Genomic DNA, 23,393 nt, shown 5'->3' on the forward strand with positions numbered 1-23,393 from the left:
GATGGACCGAATTAAGTTTTCAATCCTGCTCAAGTGTCCAAGTTTCCCATGGAAAATTAGGATATTGTTTGGATGGAATAGCCATTAGAAAAGATTTTCCTTTGTGTGATTTCTGTGCAGACGGAACGCAGAGCTCATATTATGAAACAACTTCTTCTCCAAATGAATAATGACAATGCTCAAGGAGTAGTAGTAAATGACTGACTAACCGAAGAATGAGTTAAAGACCAATCAGGAAATAGCAGGTTTTGAGAGTAGGTGTTTAATAACTCGAAACCTACTGTTTTTTTAACCAAACTTTTTTATTACTATAGGTTTTCTTATCTGCATTCAGTTGTCCTTAGCTTCCTGAAACTCCTCCCTCCTCTTTAACCAAAGGGAGACCACTTTCTTTATCCCAATAGACAGTTGAATTTCATCCAGGAAAGTTTGTTAAAAACACATACTGTCCTTATTTATCCTTTCACTTCCATGCTTCCTGTGATTTTGCTTCATAATGAGAATCTAAAGTCTGTCTTTCTGCTTCTTTGTTTACTCTACACCTGCTGGGTGAGGGAAGCTGCCTGGTTACTGTAACTTTAGAGACGGCCTTTTAGTCCACATTACTCATTGTCTCCTCTTTTTGTGGGTTGGCTTCAGTGAAAACAGGCTCACAAAAGTTTACTCTGTCAAAACAACCCAACTCATTTCGATCAAACCTGATCTTGTTTTCTCATCTGACTCTAAGATGCACCTGCTCTTTGGGTCCCAGGGTCCGGATGCATAAAACTGTGTAGATTAACTACTAAGATTGAGTGTATGCACAAAGATTTATTAACATGCACAGATGCCTGGTTGTGCATTATAAATCTCAGTCATCGTGGAAATGAGTGCAGAAGCACAAACTTCACTTCCACTCCTACAATTTGGAAAGAAAAGCTCTTATACATCAAGTTGCATATCAATGCATGGAGCTACCCTGGTAGCGAAAAGAAGAAAAATGAGGATGAATACTTACTCATTTTAATGTGTCCATAAGGTGTTATAACTAAAGACTGTTATGGTTGGCTGTGGCTATTCATAACACCAATATTAATCATTTATCACAGATAAATCCATTTGATATCTTAACCGTCTGTATTAGAGGGCAACTTCACCTATTTTCAAGTTGCATTCTATGACTTTAATTTAATGTGTAAATATACAATAATGCTTTTAAACGTCCCTACATATAAATATTTCTGCAATTCAAGCTAAAAAACTCCTCCAGATGACATCGCCCACAGGAGATTTTGATTATTAGTGGTTCAGATTATGTCATCTTGGGGAGCTCTGGAAAGGCAGGGTGACCATGATCACAGTTGCCATGTTGCTCACACAATTTTGAACTAAAGGTTCCTCCAAGTGATGTCCTCTGGAAGCATTTTCCCGCCAGAAATAGAGAGATATTTCGATATGAAACCTATTTTTGGCCACTTTTTGGCCATTGGAAGTGGCCACTTCTAGGCCAAAAAAAAAAAAAGAAAAAGCAGCTAGAAAAAAGATAAAGTCACTCAAACAAAACACATGAACAATGTTTAATTAACATTACTTTTAATTCCCTCTTATCATTATATTCATGCTGCCTCTAAGAATCTGGGTGTACACATGGTCTGTATTACATGAGGTGCACACTTTTTTCCCATACATTCTCTGTTTATATAGCAGTTTATGTTTTCTGTGAATGGATTGTTCACACATCTGTCCCCAGGTGTTGTTTCCGAACTCATTGCATCAGAGCCTTGGTTCCTTACATATTATAATTGGTGCAAAACACAGACACACACATAAAACTTCGGACATTTGCTCAACAAGGAGTCAGATCTATTTCATAAATTGCACAAAGCAACACAATTAGATGACCTGAAAAGGCATATTTTGTGTTTTGCCTGCAAAAACACACTAGTGACATTTTATATTCATAGAAATAAGAAGCAAAGGTGGAACAAAAGTGACATGCTTCCAGATATCTGCCATTTTCCAAATGCCACTACATTTGCCAAGTTTTTTTCTTCTCTTTTTTAATCAGTAGGTTGTTAGGAACCCTAAGGGGCTAATTGGGGGCAATTGTTTGGCTCCCCTAAACTGTCAAAAGTGATGTGGGTAGATGTGCTAAAACATTAATATATGTTTTGTTCTCAGTGTCAAAGGACAGTCACCATCATACTGAGCTGGGAGTCGGGATGCGTGGAGTAAATCCCCAGTCTGAGGCTGACTTATGATTGATGCTTCACGCAGATTATCTTGTGATATGACATGAATACACATTCTGGTTATGTAAAAAATATTTCAAAATTATGTTTGTTTGTGATGAGTGTATGTGTGGTTCACAGATTTCATCCAAAAATGGTTGTTATAATGATTCAGTCATTACGTTGGGCTAATCAGCTTAAACTTTGAATGAATTTTAGTTATTAACATACATTAACAGACATTTGCTGCAGCTCCTAATTTATTCATATTTATTTTGGATTTGGCTGTATCCAAACGTGATCCCTTCTTTCTCCTATCTCTGTGTGTCAATGAACAATTATACTTTCACATCGACTAACCTGAGATAAAGCAGGCATAGCAGCTAACACAAATATGTCCACTAGCAGCAGTGATCATTCATCAGCTTTACTAGCAGGAGTAGTACAACCCCGATTCTAAAGAAGTTGGGACGATGTGTAAAACATAAATAAAAACAGAATGCAATGATTTACAAATCTCATTACCCATATTTTATTCACAGTAGAACATAAACAACATATCAGATGTTGAAACTGAGACATTTCACCATTTCATGGAAAATCCTGGCTCATTTTAAAGTTGATCGCAGCAACACATCTCAAAACAGTTGGAACGGGGCAACAAAAGGCTGGAAAAGTAATTGCTGCAAATGGAGGAGCATTTGATACATTTACTAATTAGGTTAATTGGAACATGACTGGGTATGAAAAGAACATTCATGAGAGCTAGAGCCTCTTGAATGTAAAGATGTGCAGAGGTTCACCAATCCACAAATGTAAGTTAAAGCTGTATCATGCAAAGAAGAAGCCATATGTTAACGTGATCCTGAAACGTTGCTGCTCATTAAAAATGGTCTGAGGCAAAATGGAAAACTGTTCTGTGGTCAGATGAATCAAAATTTGAAATTCTTCTTGGAAACCATGGACGCTGTGTCCTGCGGACTAAAGAGGAGAGGGACCATCCAGCTTGTTATCAGTGGACAGATCAAAAGCCTGCATCTCTGATGTTATTGGGGTTAATTAGTCCCTCTGGTGTGGGCAGCTTACACATCTGGAAAGACACATTAATGCTGAAAGTACATAGAGGATTTAAAGCCACATATGCTCCCATCCAGACAACTTCTCTTTCAGGGAACGACTTGCATATTTCAGGAAGACAATGCTCAACCAGTTACTGGATCCATCACAACAGCATGGCTTCATACGAGTCCCGGAGATAAGTGCGGGTGCTGAACTGACCTGCGTGGAGTCCAGAACTTTCACCTATAGGAAAAATTTGGCCCATCATAAAACAAAAAATCTGGCAACAAAGGCCCAGAACTGTTGAGCAGCTACAATCCTGCATCAGACAAGAATGGGACATTCCTCTTCTGAAAATTCAGCAACTGGTCTCCTCACTTCCTAGACATATACAGATAGTTGTTTAAAGAAGAGGGGATTCTGCTGCCATCAAATTTAAATGAGATAGTATTTTCCATGAAATGGTAAAATGTCTCAGTTTCAACATATGATATGTTGTTTATCTTCTATTGTGAATAAAATATAGATTGGTGAGATTTGCAAATCTTTGCATTTAATTTTTATTTAGGTTTTACACACCATCCCAACTACTTTGGAATTGGGGTTGTAGATGTGCCAAACCTTTTCTTAAGTACAAAGTAATAAAAATGTTTTATTCTAAGTAAAAGTTGTCATTGGAAAGAACAAAGGCCCCTAACTGCTCATGTTCAAACTGTTTTGAACTCCTTTAGTTAGGTGGTTTAGTCCAGTGCTTTCCTAACCGTGCTGGGCTCATCTAGATCAAAGAAATCTGAAAGGATGTGAAATGATTACAAATTTAAAAACGAATCCTGCTGCACAAATCTGTTTTCGGTTTTTGGAACATGACTTTATTTTTTAGTTTGTTGTGAAATTGTAAATACTTTCCTCAAGTACTTATTTAAACCAAACCAAACCAAAATATTTAGAACAGCTGGTCTACGTTTCTGTTACACTTGTACTTTATGATCTTAATATTTAATGATTTTAAAATGAGTAGGGCTTAATGTTCCAGTGTGTCTGCATCCTTACCAGGGCTTTGGTCTCCTCCTCGTCTTTGTAATAGTAGAGCTGGTCCCCTCGCAGTACAAACCAGCGACTGTGCCAAGTTTTGACAAAACCTCCTTGCTTCCTGAGCCACCCACACCTGATGACATTTTGCCGTCCCTGCCTTTGAACTTCTGTGCTGGCCTGACCTCCGCTGCGCTGGGGACTGTTGTGTGAGGCACACTGGTCATCCATTGCAGCAACCCTGCACGAAACAGGAAAAACCATTTAAATTTAATTAAGAGTCACAGACAATTAGAAGTAAACCAACCAAAAGACAAGGAAACATTTTGCAACCTGTGGAGATGATTCAGAATTCATAAATGCCCAGGGTTTCTAAATAGCCTTATTTTCTAGATATAGCTACTATAGTTTTCACAAATGTCATTTTTCAGCACTAAGTGAATTCATCACCTGTCTTTCTCAAAACCTCAGCAAATAAAAGCAAAATTATCGGTGTGACAAGAGACCAGTACAGGAAAATTGGAAATATGTTTTGGTTTTTATGATCTTGGGGAATTAACACGTCAGCAAGAAAGGCTACCGTGTTCCCTGTTGTTTGCCTCACATAGAATATTGTGTTATATGGGATAGGCAGAGTGGAATGTTGCACAGAGACAAGACCAGGAGGGGACGTGCGGGAGGACAAATGTATAAGTCAGATAACAAGACCACAGGCCAAACCTCAAATCTCTTTAATCTTTTTTTCTTTGGTAACAAACCTACTGTACGTATGTTATGCTGGGCATCTTTCTATTGTCTGTTGATTATTTTTGGTATTTTTGTATGTGACATACGTTCATAAGTTTGGAAAGAAAATCAACAGTGCTACAACAAATCTGAGTAACTGAAGCCTTATACAGTATCATCCCATGTTATCTGTGACTGTGCTGCAAGTAGATGTTGATGATAAAAAAAAATGTAGCTCATTTAATGTCTCTTTGAACATAATGTGAACATTAATGTGAAACTTTCAAAGGAAAATTCAGGATAGGGTCATCCAAAGAACGCTGCACATATTAGTGATTCTGGCACAGAGGAACTTCAGGAAGGATGGGAGGTCAACTTTGACCATCTGAAGAAGCAGGATTGTCCCTTCTGATAACTAGGACACTCTGCTTCCCTAATCGTACTTTCCGGTTACTCTCATACATGTTACAACAAATATTCTTGACACTCAAACCTTTACACATATCAACACATATGTAAACACCCACATACAAAACACAGCATGACTTACACATATTGTTTCCATAGGAGTTTAAACTTCTGCTTCATTCAGTGACATATGCTACTACTTGGAGACTGCTGCTGTCAGCTTTTAGTTTTGCCATGTTATCAGTGGCTCTGGTTGAGCTTGGCTTGGTGGACTTCCAAACAGCCTACAGGTCCAGATGAGGACCAGATGCAGACCGACAGCGTTCCAGGCAGTGCAGCGGGTTTGTGCTGTGCTTTTTTCAGTACCTTCCCACTGTCCAAGTGAGGGTGTCCTGTATGCATGTGCAGGCACAAACATGCTTTCTCCTCTGCATTCCAGAAAATAGCACTTTTCTCTTGTTTTGCATTGTACTAGCCATAACCTACTTATTATCTTTTATCCATCTCTACTTCATCTTTGCTCCACTTTCCTGCTTTTAGGATCTTTGTGGGAAAAAGCGGGTGGTGTTCAATCTTTGAGATGCAGTGGAACTATCATCTGTTATCGGTTCATTCGAGGGAAAAGTCATTCTGTGGCATCATTTAACTCTAATATTAGACGGATTATTCTCTGTACCCCTGTTGCTCCCTTTGCACTTGATTCTGAACATGATCATCACGCACACGCACACAGACACAGCATAATTTACACACCTGTTGATGGAATCACCTGGTGTTTTGTCAGTCTACTGCCACAGTCCCTTTACAATTTCATGCCCCCTAACTAGTGCCTTGTTAACAGCACCACAGGGCCCAGCCTGTGCAACACTATGATCTGAAATAATAAATAACTCAGAGGTTTTTTTCATGTGAACAGCTTGGAGCGGGCTGAGCGCAGAAGCACTATTTAAAATTTACATTACACTGTGGTCCAGTCCAGACGTAATGAATTGCCATACAGGGGGAGAAGGAGATGATTATTACTGAATCCATAAATTACTAGACAAATGGTACAAGATTATTTGACAAGGTAGTGGGTTCTTTGCCCATTCAGTAACAGCATGATGAATTGTGACCTTTAGAAAGTAATTCATTTTCATTTTTATGTTTCTGCTAAAAGACAGTTTGTGGCTTTAATCAAACTAATCTAATAGAATCAGGGGGAAATTATGTGTTAAAAACAGCCATAGACTGATGAATAATACATTTGATAGATAAAATAAGGTGGGATAAGCATCTACTATTAATATGAAGATTGGAGGCTGACATACAGAAGATACTATTTTTTAAAAATATTTTTCAAATCTTGTGTGTGTGTGTGAAGTTGGGGGTGGGGGTTGTCGCTCTCTGACTCATTCTTTTGACTGTTACAGTTAGTCAGCAATAATGTCTTTTTATGAATATGATGTATTTGCACATAATTTGTCTCAAATCAGTCTGTGACTTTTGTTAAACGCTAACAAATGAGTTCATCTGATTTTCAAAATAAGATTTTCTTTGTAGCCATTCTTTCTGCAAACACACTTCCAGCGGACCTCCTTGGTGGTCCCAGATGTGGGTGTAAGCACATTTATGTAGCAGCTGCAAGAACACATCAATGCCTGTCTGTTTTTGTCCATTCAGCACATTGAAAACAGCCTCCCAGAGGTGAATCCTGTGTCCCTGTAAAACACCTGTGTGTGCAGGTGTGTTTGTCTGTATCTTTGTGTAGGGCTGTACTGTCCCAAATCAGCAATGGAACTGGGTACAGCGTGTAGGAGTAAAGCATGCCTAAACAAAGCAAGGTGATATCCACTTAACTCAAGGCAAAACCAAGGATGGAAACTTGATAACTTGAATTTCATTTTGCTTTGCGTTGCTTTTAGAAATACAGATATCCTTGGTAAAGTCAGGCGTCATCTTTAGCATAATGAACAGTTTGAAGTGGCGTTTGGCTTCCAAATCAGCAATTCACACTTTTCCACCATCTGCTCATGTCGACTAACACTCAAGTCTCAAGTGTCAAGAAACATTCGAGACATCTTGCGTTTAAGAATATCCCAGAATTTTCTCACAGCACTTTGACAATACTGAGAAGTCTGTGGGAAGAGACACCCTGACCTTCAGTATAAACACAAACAGCTCCGTATACAGCACAGACAGCCACATACCACAAACACATACTATACTTTCATTGGAAAGGACAAAACAAAGATAGTCACGAATCAGCCCCCTAAGGTTTTGTGGCATGCACTATAATTTTTTAACAGGATGCAACATATCTGTGGCTCTGTGGCCGCTGGAGGGAGTGAAACGAATACATTTAAACTCGACGTAAAAGAAGAGAAAAAGTAAAAGAGAAAACAATGGACGGAACTGAGTTTTTCATTAGGGCTGCAAATGTTTCACACCATTAAAATGTTTGTTTCCTTTTTGCCACAGAGGTGATAGCATTCTCTGCGCATCTGTGTCCATCAATAAGTTCAGGACAGAGCCAGGCCGTGTCAGGATTACGGATGGTTTCGTTGGTTTTCAAATATTCATCTGTCTGTGAAATCATAAAATCCAGCTACTAGATGTGTCTTTAGTGAAGAAAGCTGTTGTCAGAGCTGCCAAGAAGGCACACTGAGCAATTAATGATTATTTCCTGAGAATGAAGCTTTTGATGTACTGTGAAAAGACACTTAATACTGATGATGCAGGGCTCTGCAGGGTTCTGTGGGATGATCAGTCCTTTTATTGACCATATACTGGTTTAAATTAAGGAAAAGCAATGTTTTCACATAATTCCTCTGAGAATTTTCTGCATGTGTAACTAAGATGAACCATATGTTGGTTACAAAATGAACAAGATTAAAGCCATATATAGAGGAAATAAGGATATTTAGAGGTCTAAACAAGAAGTTTGGCAAGATTGTTAAGTCTCTGAAATGTGATACTACAGGCCTTCTTGTTTCTACAGGACCTGTCTCCAATATTCTGGGGGTTTCTAGTTTTCAGCACTTACACAGTATATTTGTTCCCCATATGGAAAAGTACTGAAGGTAACAACACACAGAAGCCTGAAATCCTGTTTGACATGTCTTTGTTTCAGTTGAGCAGCTTAAGAGAAAAGGAGATTCAGGCCTTGCATTCTAGCCTGGTTCATCCTTTGGGAAATTACAGTTGTGTCAGAGAAAAATTTGGGTGTTGTTAAAAAATACAATGTAGTAACCTAAATAGTACATTTGGGCAGCAATGAAAGAGCATTCAATTCTCTGCTTACTGACAGTGTACGGTGCTGCCTATAAACTGGTGGTGTTGGGCAGGGACAGTAGGAGGAAATCTTCTGTGACCACAGGAAGCGGCTGGCCACAGCTGCAAAGGAGTAAACTGTTAAAAAAAAACTACACTCTTAGATTGACTGCCTTTCCATCTCTGTGCTTGCTATGAAGCATTACAGGCCAAGTAGTGTGAAATGCATTTTATCAATATCATGTGACATGATCAACAGAATTCAAAATATTGAGCATTTGCTAAACTTTGCCTTAACGCCATTGTTACTGTGTCCAGCACAGTCTACAATGTTAAGACATTTAGTAGCTCTAACGTGGTAATTCAATGAATGTAAACTCCGTGAGCTGATCAAAATGATGACTTTCTCATCCTTTCAGCATACAGTAGGAGCACTGATGGAAAACAATACCCATGATGTTGCATTAACGCACTGAGACTAAATCTTGTCCCAGATATCAGCATCTATTCTTGTGTGCTTGTTGTAGCAATTTAGGTATTTTAGGAATTTTTGACGAACACCAACCACATTAGAAGGTTTGACGCACACTCGCAGGATCAGCCCTGGGCAGTAACTTTGGCGTAGTGGCCAGCGGTGGCAAAAAGTCTTTTCCTCACAGAAAGTCAATGAAAAAGTAGCAGCTAGAAAACTAAACACATTTTCTGAATGTCACAAATCTAGACTTAACTGTTTTTACTATGATTTGATTAGTTTGGTCTAGTGTATAATCCCCATTCGTGTGTGGAGCATACAGCCATGAGTGGATGAGGTTGCTAGTGTGCAGTACTCGTTGGGCCCCAAAACGCAGTGGGTGATCACTTTAAATGCTAGAATCTGGCAGATCGAAGACTTTTTTCAGCATGTTGGAGTGAATGTGCAATACGTTTTGATCTGGTGTCCAGCTCTAATAACACATCCATGGTTTGGCCCCACTGGTGGAACGCAAACTTCAAGAAGAACAGAATTGCATCCAGGACCGGTCTGGCTAGCACATGGGGAAACACTACACACTATGTGTTAATTTTCCACAAGACATTTTGCAATGTAACCTGCAAAACTCATAAACCAATGTACTTAGTGAAAGATGTGCTTTTTGACTTTGGAAGAAACGCAAAATTAGTTAGTTGGGCATGTTAATGATTCTAGAGAGAAGAAAAACACATCGTTTAATCTATTTCTCTCAAACCCTTCCTTGTGTGCTTTTGATTTTACAATTGCAAAACAGCCACAACGAAAAATAGAAATGTACAAGTCTTTCATGTATGTAGTTACTGTTTCCAGCTAAGCTAAGCTAATGGACAGTGACTGAGGACTTCCAGTAAATTACATTTTCTTAAACCATTTGGCTGGTAAAAATAATGTGCAGCAATCACTGCTCAGAGTAATACAAATAAACTCCCGCTTGACGCTTTAATGACTCTCTGATGAATAGCAGACATGGATTTTTTTATTCATGTCCTTTGACATGTGGAAGACACTGTCATTACCATCTGTCTTGAGTTCTCAGTTTTGCATTTTCAGCAGCTGCTATACTCCACGTTGGCACCAATGCTTGCCAGTAATCCTTGTGCCAACTTTCTTTGGATGATGGAAAGGTCAATGGTGCATAAAAGAGGAAATTTACTGTTTTGGGTCAAAACAGTGTCACCATTTAGTCTCATCAAGTCTGATTAAATCTCTTTTGACAGATTTCTAGAATTCAGAATTCTAAATATCTCTCTATCTATCTATCTATGAAAGTCAGTATTTTTGATGGCTCCACCTGGCAAAGACATAAACTGTCTGTGTTTCCTTAGCAACCATCTGTCAAAGTCTAAATCACATCACAACCAACTGATTCGACAAACTCCTCATTATCTTAAAGGGCAACTTCACTGATTTTCAAATTGATTTATGGGTCTAGTTTGGATAGTATACTGTATGTATAACAATGTTATTACGTTTCCTTCTTCCTCCTTATTGCTCCTTTTAGCTCCTTCAGTTGAAATATTTAGGAGGCTTTTTCAGTTCACGTTCACGTCAGCTGACGCAGCAGGTTGACCAAACCCTTTAACCTCTGTACTGTGATCAACAAGTTAACTTCATCTACACAAAATAACTCCTCCTGATGATGTCATCTGGAGAATTTTATCAGTTAGAACTGAAGAAATATTTTATTGTAAGGAAAACAGGGAAGTTAAAAATCATTCATATACATGTACTTCCCAAACTAGAACCAAAGTAATCAATGGTTGAAAATCAGTGACATCACCCTTAAATATTTTTAGCTCAGTGTATTTGTTTTTACATGAGTGCAAGCTACTATAGTGCCCAGCAAAACAGGAAAAAAACAAAAGTGACAGGGGAAGCATGAACTTCACATTACCAGTCAGTGCTGTCAGCCCTGGAAATACTCCTAAGTAACCTTGCCCATGACACCTGCACAGAAGGCCCCCATGACCCACATGTGTTAAAGACAAATATAACCCTCAACTACCGAAGCTGCTACCTTGACAGCAGTCTGTTTCTGTTAGACTCCTGCTGAAAAGTCACAGAGGTGAGAGGAGGGCATGTTTCTTGCTGTGCTAATTGTTGGAGAGGATGTAAAAGATGAAGGGCTTCAGAGCGGTCACAGATGGAAGCACTAATACACACACACACACACACACACACACACACACACACACACAAGAGCCATTACTTCTTCCAACACACACAAGTCACATCAAGATTTAATGCACAAGAGGGTTACCATGAGGTCAGGCTCTGAGAATCTTTCATTATGGGCTCAGTACATAGTCCATGATCTATCACTATCAATACAGCCTGTAATGTGAGTCTTGCAGACATAGGTGGATGGATGGAAACAAGAAGAAAGGCGTGGAAGGTAAGGGTGGGAGGTGTAGTGTATCAGATCTTGGGGATACATTTTCTTCTTTGCTCCTGTAGCTGAAATGCCTAACAAACTCCCTGGCTTTCGTTTGTGAACCAACATGATGAATCAGTTTCTATTTTGTCTACGCACAGATTTAGACGCCATATGTGGCCACCTTCATAGTCTACAATGCGGCTCTTTTGGTATGATACGCTCATTATTCCCTCAACTTGCATCGCCACCCCTCCCTTTCCATTTTCCTTCACACCATGTGTCACAGTATGTGTGGGAACTAAGTAGCAGCCCTGTGGAGAAAAGAGGGTGAATACTTTGTGCTGACCGCTGACTCAGTGTACATGTGTTTGACAGACTATACGAAGGACACTGTTACTGTGCCCTTCTTTTCTAAAGCTGTCCATACCAACTCCATGAGACAAGGTTACAAGAAGAGAAGGCAAACTGAAAATCACACCTGGTCAGATCACAGTCATTTTCACCACAGACGTTTCTCATGATAGCAGTTTGTGTCAAGGGTAATAGGTGTCAAAGAGGTAGTTTGAAATTTGACATTATATTTTGTTACTGTGAGCAGTAAAGGCTGGAAACAGCCAGCCAGACTTTAGCTTTGGGTAATTGCTTGATGACTGAGATTGCAGAAAGTGGTGCATAGTAATATGATATAGGAATTGTCATTACATTTGTGTGGTTTATCCAGCTTACATGTGTTCATTAGTGTGTTGTAGTGTCCATAGATGTAGTGGCTGTAGCTCACTTTTCAGTCTTTGTGCTAACCCATGCAAATCAGCTCCTGGCTGTAGCCTTTTAGCTGAATTTTACCCGGTTATCAATCTTCTCATTCAACTGTCAGAACGTAAACAAGTATGGTTCCTAAAATGAGAAACTATTCATTAACCCATGAAATTTCAAGTTGGATCTTAAATCTGCTCTTGTTGCTGCTTCCGTCCTCCTGCTCTCCATCCCCTTCCTCTCTCTCGATAAACAGATATCACAGAGTTAGACCTGGGAACGGTCAAATGCAGCAGCTGACACGGGGAACCTGATCCCTGGGTTTTGCACAGCTTTTGCACTGCAGATATTCCTGGCACATTGGGCTCATCATATCTTCCCTCCTTTAACCTCAGCTCATACGCTGTTTGCTTTTGCATCTTGCTCTTTGATTAGCGGTGCAGATGTGGGAAAGAGCTCATAAAAGTGTCTTCTTCTGTTCACCCTGTTCTATTCTGTGTGTCCTTTTTTTTGTTGTTTGAAATATTTTTTATATTATCATTTTCTGTCTTCTTTGTCTGTAGTGGATATGTTGTGAGCATTTGCAGTCAGTCACATCCTTGCACACGCACCACAACTAGTACAACTAGCACATTGATCCAGACATAATTGAGTTTTCTTCTCTGCTTGGCCAGCCGACAGCCAGACAGGGGGTCAGTGTTTTGGATGGCACATGTAACAGTCTCACCATCTGTGTGTCCTGCACCAGAATTAGCAAGCCTTTGCAAAACACTGAGCTAAGAGCGTCACTGAATTTCAATTACAATATCAAAACCTGCATGAAAATACAAAAATCTGATGCTTTGCAGCTGTGCAGTCATTGCTAATGTTGCACACAGTGACTTGGTTTAATGTTGTCACAGATTAACAATGTAGCTAATATTATTTTGATGAAAATGAAAGCTTTTCACAGATTCACAGCAAACACATACAGGTGTATGACACCACGGTTAAATAAAAGTTCCAGGATGACTAGTCTAGTTCTTCTGCTCAAATCCATTAGAAAATCAGCAAAGTCTCACATTTTTTAGTAAAGCTTGTTCAAAATAATGTTCCATTACCAGAACCCCTCATATCTGGTTGTTGTTTGTTGAGGTGAAGACCTCCTCTGTTTGCGGTCAGTATATGCCAAAAGAAAATGAAACCCATGCATCATATGAAGAGATTCAGGAAACCTAAAACACCACCGAAGGCTATAGATCCCACTCAGACTGGACCAGTCAGACCATTTAAGCATCTTTGGATATTACATGAGAAACTGTGTGGAGGTGTGTGATAGTGGCTGTAGACCACTAGCACAAAATCACCAACATTCACATTTAACAACGATGCAGTTTCAATAAAATACATCATAACACTGAATAACCTCAATTGGCAGACTGACCTTTCAAATAAACAGCCTAGTTGAATCCTTCAGCTGTGATGTGTAACGCTGCACAAGTACTGTACTCCAATCTGGTGACAGGCAATAAATCAACAACAGCAAAAATCCTGGGCAGTCACAGTCTGAAGTTGCACTCCACCTGTGTGTGCAGGCTTCACTTAGCTGAGGCTCAGATGAGTTGTTAAACTTTTCCCCTGACTGCTCACACCATCTGCATGCTGAGAAAGTCTCCGCTGTGGACGGGATGGTTGTCGCAGTCGGCTCAGTCACACATGGGGTTCTGTTACACTGGAAGTCCACCCAGACTCATGCACACCCATATGCACTCACACACAAACATGCACTCTCTGCCGGCACGACGGCCTACGCAGTCCTGACAACCCGAGTCATCCTTGCTGGTGAGTCGCTGGCACTCTGTCTGAGGAGAGTAAGTGTGTGTGTGTGTGTATATGCTTGTTACAGTGAGAAGGAGGAGGAGGGAGGAGAAGGGAGGAGGAGGAGGGAGGACAGAAGGAGGGGGAAAGTGCATGTGTGTTTGTTTGAGAGCATATTTGAGGAACTCTTTAAGATGAGACCTCTGACTGAGCAGTGCTCTAGCGGTTCAGCTGACTTTTTCTTGTAATTCTGGTCGAACACTGCTAGACAGCAAGTCGCAATTATTAAAATCTTACAGGTTAAGTACCAGGAAATTACCTGGTACTTTTCTATGGCCCCTAATGTGGAATATGAATCCTGAACTTTCCATATGTAATTCTGCATACAAACACAAAAGCTGCCCCAGTTTCGAGGTGTTTTCAAGATGACATATACAAATGACTGCATGCCTGCAACTCAACAAACATTTATTCTCTGACTCTGTCATCACTTTGGTGTAAGGTCAGCTGTATACACACAGTGGAAAGTGCATCTTGTTTACCTGGGAGTGGTGTAAAATTCCTTGCTTCTCCATAGTCAACAAAAAAAAGACACTTTTAAATGTTTATTTATGATATATACAAATGTTAAAGAAATAAATAGTGATTATTTTATAGGTAAAGCTTTTGTACAGCAGTCATGGATTTGAGTCATTTGTGGTTTCACCAAACCACAAAAACTCTGCTTGCCATCCTCCCCTCCCACTAACCTCCTTGCTTACTTCCCACAGCCGACTTCCTCATCATGTTGATTTGTAAAAAGCAAAGGAGGAAAGTTAATGGAATACATGTTATTCTCTTAAATATTCCAATGCTCTGCTGTCATGAAATATCTAGACATTTTAATTAAAATATCAGACAGGTTACAATTACACACACAATGTTTGTTAGAAATAGGCACTGGATTCCCAAAAGATCTGGAAACAAAATAAAGAGGGGAAACAACCCCTCTTTACCAATGGAGGAAGGAGAATTTCTTAATCCAAAGATAAAAGCAATGCAAAAATGCCTTGCAAAAAGGAATATTCAGCACTAAAAGAGGTCTGTTTCCCTATTTTAGTTAAATGATGCAACATCAGAATAAAATGTATGAAACTGCCACAGTCAGATAAAGCACCTTAAGTCACCTTATTGTATCCCACATATCAGTCACATCCACTGGTCCAAGAACATTTGCTCATTACTAAGGAGAAGAAATTCCAATCTATGTGGGAGGTGGCTGATGTGTCAACAGTATTTACTTTCCCCAGACTGGATCATCACGATGAAAATTTGTTTATTTGCAAACTCGCATTTTTGTGAATGGGACAACACTGCTGTGAGGATTCTATAAGAACCGGTTGAATAAGATAATGGGACGACAAGATTCTGGTAGGGTTTTTTGAGATGTGGCAGGGTTGAGCGTAAGCTTAGACTGAACACATTATCTGCTGATCTGTTTGATGTATGAGGCAGGAGCAAAGTCTGACTTGGTGATATCTGAACTCTCTATAAGTATCTCCCAAATAATTGATCAAAGAGGCAGCAGCAGTACACGAATCTGCTCAAAGCTTCAAACAGCCACTTTTCAGATTGAACAGGATGTGAATATGATCTGCCTTCCTTGTTTATCTAGTGCAGGACTATTTCTGAGAAATCATCACGATCTTACAGGACACTTTGTATTGATGGCGAGCAGGGCAATCAAAGAGTACTTTTACCCACTAATACTTTGAAGTTTGACATTTGTTGTGAAGTAATCTTTATTTTTAGCAATGCAACCAGATTTATAGTATCTTGAGATAATCCTGATGCTACCTTATTAGTGTGGACATCTTGTAAAACCATCAGAGACCTACAGTACATATTATATGTAACTCGGGTAGTTATAGTTATGTGCTTGGTGGCCTTTCATCTAATGCTATAGTGAGGGCAGCTAATGCATACTAATCCATATGCCATAAGCATTCTTTGATAAAACATTTTGTGTCGTCTTTGTTATTTTTTGTTAATCTATGAAATCTCGTCAAGAAAGTGACTGGGATGCCATTAAAAGAGTGAATAATTTCTTTTTATTTGCAGCTGTTCAAAGATATTTATGTTCAACATTCATCTGCACAAAAATAGTGTGATTAATTACCTCCAATAAAATATAATCACCACCCAGACGGTGAATTTTATAGGTGTTATGAAAAGCGTCATTAGATTAAACAAAGATTAAACGAAATGCTGAAAAGGAAAACACAAGGTACTGAGGCATATGTCCTCAACCATCCTTCAGCGTGTTTTATTATATTTGGAGGATGTGGAATGCTGAACATGATACATGGTGACCTTGTGATGTAAGAAGTGGCCATCTGTAAACAAACTGGAGCTGCATCTAGTCCCATGAGATACTCACAAAGTCTTTATCTGATAGGAGATAACTCATATGATTAGAATGGATGAATCTTTACAGAGGATGCCTCTGGGAATTAAAATGTTCTCAATGGGGTTGCTGTTCTCATGGCCTTCCAGTCAGAGATTTTGAACAGTTGGTGACTTCTGAACAGGAAATGATCTTTGGAGGTCCGCACAGACAAGCAGCTTCTCCCAGTGGACTGAGATGAAATTAGGGCTCAGTTACTGATTATATAATTTCAGGGCTCCTACTATTGCCAGATTATTAGTATTCATTCTGACCTCTTACTGTTTTACACTCATAGCACTATGGGGGGGGGGTGTAATAGATGTTGTACTATGTGCCAATGAATGCAGTTTTCAATTGGTTTTTATCCCCCTGTACATGCACTGCCTATCGTATCAAATATATAACACCCCACTGTGTCCACCACCGAACAGCAGACATAAACATTTAGGATTTCATCAAAATACAGCTAATAAGAGAGAGGGCTTTCAACTCAAATTCAACAGCTGGACCGAATGGACAACTTGAAATGAAGACTAATCCGAGATGTATCTGCTAGATGTGTGAATAGGCAACTAAGTGAATGAACATAAGTGTTTACAGCTTGTTTATGCTGTCCCTAAGTGGCTAAGACCAGTTATTGCAAGTTAAATGTCCAAAAAGGTGAAAAAATAAATGGTGCTCGCAATCGTTAACTGTTTTTCCTCAGTGTCACTGTGGTTTGGTGAGCTAGTCATTACTTACTATGAACCACAACATTTCCTGTCATGTCTCTACTGCGTGCTCCCTAATGAAAGCTTTGACTTGTACATGTATATACATGTACAATACAAGAGTCTGTGAAGGACAACATTCTGCTGGTGTTTGTCTAGTTCAGAGTCACCCCCAGTAGTGTTTTTATACACAACAGTGCGTCCCATTTTGTCCTTCATGAAGGCAGACTCTTCTTCCTAACTTGCTGACAATTGTTAAATTTTGTATGTGGAAATGTAAAGTTGTAAGTGTAATAGCATTCCAGACAAAGTTAGTACAATTGGTATTTTCCTTAGACACAGCAGCGTTAACTTTCCTCCAATCACATCTCATTGTTTTGACTGATGCTCTATTGCTCTCTGCTGGTGACTTTTGGACTGGGACATTTAACAACCTTTTTTTTTTCTTTCTCATCATTACAATAATTAGGGTCACATTAATATATCATTTAAAGAAATTAATTGGATGATAATTTATTCCACAAAGACAGTAGTCCATCAGTCACATTTGGTCAACACTTCACTCAAATTCTTAACAGGCTTATCACAAATAGGCATAAATGAATCCAAATTAAAACAACTGAAACAGTTGTATGTTATAATCAGAGAAATTAGATATATTGAAGATTTGTTTTCTTTGCCTAAGACAGACTAGGTGTAAAACCAAACAAACACATACTATATTATACAATGACATGAAGGAACCACCAGAGGTCCATGTGTCAAGCCCATGAAGAGTCTAAAAGACATTCAGGAATGACTTGCAAATCTATTCGTATCTACTTTATTGTGTTCTGAGTACTTGTTTACAGCTGTACTGTTTATTTTAGCAGGTTCATCACACTGAATGAACTAAATTTAAATACAATTTATTTTGTGCGCCTAAAAAACTTTTAAATGTTTCCGTTTTACATAAAGTATTTTACGTGCCAGGACAGGTGGCACTGTGGGTTTTATGTCTCTCGTTTGTTTTCTTTTCTCTTCTTTCCAGGTGCTGATTGGAATATTTGAACCTAATTGCTCCAAACCCACTGGCTGTCCTGAACTTGAATCTGCTGCTAATCTGCCTTACTAAAAGGGGGAGCTCCTTTGCCTTACCCCCTTTTGTTTTTGTTTTTTTTGCTGTGAGCTTCTTGGTTGGACTTTGCGATGGTTTCCTCTGTATTTTTGGATTATGATGCGGTGAGAGGCTGGATGTAGGTAAGTGGGGGTACCCTGTACATGTGCAACACATACAAAAGACCTTTTAAGAGACAGTGGGATAAAAGATTGGTGCCTCATTGTATGTTTTAAATGGAAGCTGTTTATTGCCTAGACAGCCAGGCTTTTGTTTTGACTTTTGTTTCCTCACTCATGCTGTAGGTGAGAGCTGATAGGCTCTGTTTTGTCGCCACAACCTCCTGGTCCTGTCCTCCCCCACTCATGTGTTTTTTTTTAACATTTTTCAACACAAAATAAACCTTATGTCTTACCTTTCTGCTCTGGCCTTTGTAATTTTCTTTTGGTTGTCTTGTGCTTTTGCCCTCACTTCCCATGGCCCACTGTGGGGTGGGGTCATAGCACAGTACGTGAATGAAATTTGTTTATAATTTGAAAATCAATAAAAATTTAAAAGCTTGACTTGATTAGTCACCTCACCACCTCCTAAATGACAGTGCAGATGAACTACTTCCCTATATATTAACCTTCTAAAATATCCTAAGCTTAATAAGCTTTGTAGGCCAGTAGTGTCATTTACCTCAGTCATTGGTCTTTCTTAAGCAAGGACACTATATACAGTAATATTATTTATCCAGATATATTGTTTTGCCATATACTGAGCTAACATTATGCTATAAGCACCACTAAGCTAAAGGCTTGTGTGAAAATGTATTGCTCCATTCATGGAACATCTCATGACCAATGAGGTTAATTGGTAAAAGGTCAATATGCAAACTAGAAAAAGCATTTTCAAAAAGAGAATGCACTGTGAATGCTTCAGCACTGAAAGGACTTTCTAAGCAAAGATTAACTGTTTTTGCTGGAAGAGCTGAAATGTTTGCTTTTGCTGAAAGCTGAACCATTTACAAATGGCTGAAAGTTCTGCTTTTTCTAAAATAGTTTACTATAAAATTTAAAAAATTTGAAAAGTAGAAAATAAGCAGAATCGAAGGTTAGCTGTTTTGCCTCGATTGAATCTAATATGAAATGGTAGCATAAAAATCCTGGAAACTATAGAAATGTAATAGCTGAGTGTAATGTAAAACACCTGAAAAGAAGTAAAATGTATAAACTATGACCATTTCAAAACATGTGAAAGTTGAAATCTCAGTAGGTCAAAGTATGCAGAACCATTTACATCTCAATGTGGAGAAAGTTTCAGAGACTCTAACGATTGTCCAGTCAGAAAACCTGGACTTATTACTTGCAGGTAGAATAAAACCACAAACTCATTTTACCATTTAAATGCTAAATATTTCAAATTATCAAAAATGTTTTTATTTGTATTTATAAGTGTGGTGTGTCCACTGTGTATCCCGTGAGAGAAAATCTGTCAGTGTTTGGACATAGCGCTGAGGCTGATGATATGACCTGATTCAGCTGTTTGTTTCCATGGCAATGATGACTTTAAACCTGCTGAGTCTCTCTCAGATGCTGAAGACAGGCTGTTAACTGCTCAAACTTTGCCTCACAAAATGTGAAAAAGTATTAGTCATAGTCCTAGAGGTGCACTCTCCACTTGGCCAACTACTAAAAGAACTGTTAATCTTTTCAAAAAGCAGAATACAAGGCCTAATAGCTGAAAGTCCTGAGATTTGCTGAAAGTTTCAATGGTCTCTTTAGGCTAAAGTATCCCCAACTCGTTAAAGATGAAAGGGCCAAAGCTGAAGAATTTCATTTGAATAAGAAAAAAAAGCTGAAAATAGCAGAATGTTTGAAAAAGCATAAAACATATTGAAACGCTGAATGGAAGAACACATGTCCTTAATAAGCTCAGCGTTTTGAATTTTGAATGGTGTTTCTATCTGAAAGTAGACTTTAAGTGCCAAATAACGTAAGTTCTCTCTCTGGAATATGTTTTAAATTATGTTATTCTCTTTTAATATTTTACAGTGCTCCAATATTTCTGGAATCTGACATTTAAATACCCTGTAGTAGGTTATTAAATCCCTCATCTTAATTCAACTTAACTTTCCTGAAGCATATATAGTAAACCAATTTACTGTAATTAAAGGTTTTCAGTTTATTTTCTAATCTACAGTAAATGCTAATGTTAAATATTCCCCATGCAGAAAGAGAAGCAGAAGAACAAAACCCTCTGTGTCAGATTTTTAAGCCAAACACAATCGTTGAATTTATCGAGACCAAAATGTATTTCCATCAACGGTCCAACAGAAAACCACATTAAAACCACTACTAAAACAAGCCTAAACATAATCACGTGGGGTTTTTGATAATAAACGTGTTGGAAAATTTTCTTTTCTCATGTCAAATTGCCACATCCTCCCCACGACTTAGCAGGCCGACCGGTCACTGAGGTCAATGCTTTGGCCGGTCTATACTCAATGTTTGTAAGAACCATAAAAACCTAAACCAGAAGGAGGAGACTCTGAATTAAAGGAGAGAGAGATGCCATCAGTCAGATACCATTAATGAAATCAAGATCCAAAGATCTCTGTTTTGATATCTGCAACAAGAGTAATCAGAAACATCACTTAGCGTCCTTGTTCCCTGTGTTAATGTGTTGTCTCCAATAAGCCTGGTCATTCTGCAGCTACCATAAACAACCTGTTGAGGCAGAGCCAAGCTCTAAATACCAGAACATCTATTTGCAGTAAATCAGTGTTATTTACTACTCCGTTCACGCACCTTTGTTTCTGCAAATACGGCAGTGACGTGTTCAGGGAGTCAGATAAAGGGTATTTCTCACCAACGCTTTCCTGTTATTTTCCAGCCTCCTTTGTTTGGTTGCGGGACCTCAGCCTGTCGGTTCTCAGGGGAATGAGAGGAACATTCGAGGCTAGAGCACTTATGAACACTCCTGTCCACGTACACAGATTGCTCCCATACCTGTCTGTCTTAGTGTGTGTGTGTGTGTGTGTGTGTGTGTGTCGCCTTGTCCTTGGCATGAGGAGATCCCTGCAGTAAATTCACATCTGTTTAAGGGAACTTTATCCTTTTTGTCTTTATGTGATCGAGTAAATAATGAATTTTATAAACATTAGAATATCTAAGTGAACCGTAATTAAATTATAGAAAATAAAGCCTTATAGCTTTTGTAGTTTCAGAATGCAACGGTGTTTTTGTCTTACTAACTAACTGAGGTAATTATTTAAAACTATAGTGCCGACCATATATAGAATAACTCTTTGCAGCTTGTTTGTCAGGAGGTGTTGGGAGCTTTCATTCAGATGATTATTGAATATACTGGATAGGAAACTTCCTCTTGTAACTCCTTACAAGACCACAGGACCTTTGCAGTTTGTGTGTCACTTCTGGAGTGTCACTTGAAACATTCCTGTCCTATGGACAGACACAACAACAACAGGAAGAAGGACCATTTTCACAGGTGTCAGGAAGCACAGGAAATAAACAAGCTGAATACTGGAAAACATTTTTTTCCGTTAAGAGTCAGAGGTGAGGCTAATAAGAGTTATCTTTAGCTGGCACAGGTTTACTTTGAAAATGTGTCTGAGATGTTTGATGATTTGATAGTTGTGATCTCAAATGTTTTCTACCTAAATAATGTCAACATATTAATCATGACTGACTTGAGGGCAAAATGTTAAAACTTCAAAGACAGTGGATTTATGATAAACTCTGGTCCATTAGTCCACAAAACTGTTTTAAAAAAAGAGTTCTGGTTATTAAATCAATATTGTTGTTATTTAAAAAATGTAAAAAATTATGTAAGATAAAACTCATAGTGTGCAGACTGGTTCATTTCATTCTTTTTCATTAGGGAATACTGACACTCTAAGACAAATTAAAAATAATGCACTGGGAAATTTAAATAATTTCATTTTATTTTTGCATGTTGGCTTGTAGAGGTCTGTATTGTCAGATTGTCCTGAAAGCTTTTCTTGTTTGCTTCTGCTCTGTTTCAATTGAGCTTTATATGGAAAGCTTAGTTGAGAAAATTCTTCACATAGCTGCACAGACAGAAGAACTTAACTTCTTCACATTCCCTCCCATCAGTGATCATGTCTTTTGTGAACCCCATTTTTGTCCTTCAGTTCTTATACGATTCATGGTGAAGGTATTTTTCCATGACTGAGAGACATGTTCTCTGCATGGGAACAAAGAATATCTTGCCATTTTTGGAGGCTGAGAAAGTAGGGCACTTCACAAGTCAAAGAGTCATGAAGTCATGAAGAGTCATGACCTTATAAATTTTCAGCACTCATAATTACTTCTGCTCCTAGGTGTTGACATACAATTTCATTTCAGAAACAATATACTAACATACAATATACTTTCTAATTTAGGACATATTTCAATTCCGACGTCTTGGCATTTTTATACTCCTCGATATGCTTTCTCTACCTCCCATTCAATAAATTAGATTTTGCTCTAATATTTTGATTTGTTTTGATTAGACCCTCAGCAACAACATTAGACCCAGATCTTAATATAGTGTACTCCTGTATGACTCCACCACCCACTATGGTCTCAATAATAAACACAGAGTAGAAATATTACATTTTTTCAACTTAAAAACATTATTAGAACCGTGTAAACATAGAATTCAAGGCAGAGCTGATAGATTTGAATGTATTGTAGAAGTGTACCTAATGTTGTGCCAGTATGTTTCTCAATTTATCACCGAAATTTTATGCTGAATCTAATTTACTGCAGATTCTGGGTTTGCTTGGTTTTATTGTTATCAAATCTTTTAGTACTGTGTGAAGTGCACAGATAAAATAGCTTTAAACATTTAGTCATCATCTTCCCGTTAGGACTTAAAGCTGCAATATGCAGCTTCTGTGAACCAAGCTAGTTATAGCACGAGCTGTGGAATGAATCTACCCAGAGCATCAAAAACTGACGTTATGCCAAAACCTGTGGCACCTCACATACTCCAAAGGGTCACCATTTGTTGTTGCATGTTACA

General features: G+C 38.6%; 1 protein-coding gene across 2 annotated transcripts in view; it reads right to left on the reverse strand.

Annotated features, from left to right (window-relative positions):
* arhgap24 (Rho GTPase activating protein 24) overlaps window positions 1-14,193 on the reverse strand; it is a 61,453-nt gene extending 47,260 nt beyond the window's left edge. The window contains exons 1-2 of one of the 2 annotated variants that reach the window (XM_067484461.1): window positions 13,749-14,193; window positions 4,320-4,539 (exon numbers count right to left, since the gene is read on the reverse strand). In XM_067484461.1, the coding sequence (XP_067340562.1) occupies window positions 4,320-4,529 (210 nt within the window). In that variant the 5' untranslated portion in view covers window positions 4,530-4,539; window positions 13,749-14,193. Of the gene's footprint in view, window positions 1-4,319; window positions 4,540-13,748 lie in introns of those variants that run through there. The other variant, XM_067484465.1, reaches the window with a different exon arrangement.
* Window positions 14,194-23,393: the final 9,200 nt, after the last annotated feature.

The sequence above is a fragment of the Channa argus genome, chromosome 18 (genome assembly GCF_033026475.1).
Source record: "Channa argus isolate prfri chromosome 18, Channa argus male v1.0, whole genome shotgun sequence".
NCBI classification, from domain to species: Eukaryota; Metazoa; Chordata; class Actinopteri; order Anabantiformes; family Channidae; genus Channa; species Channa argus.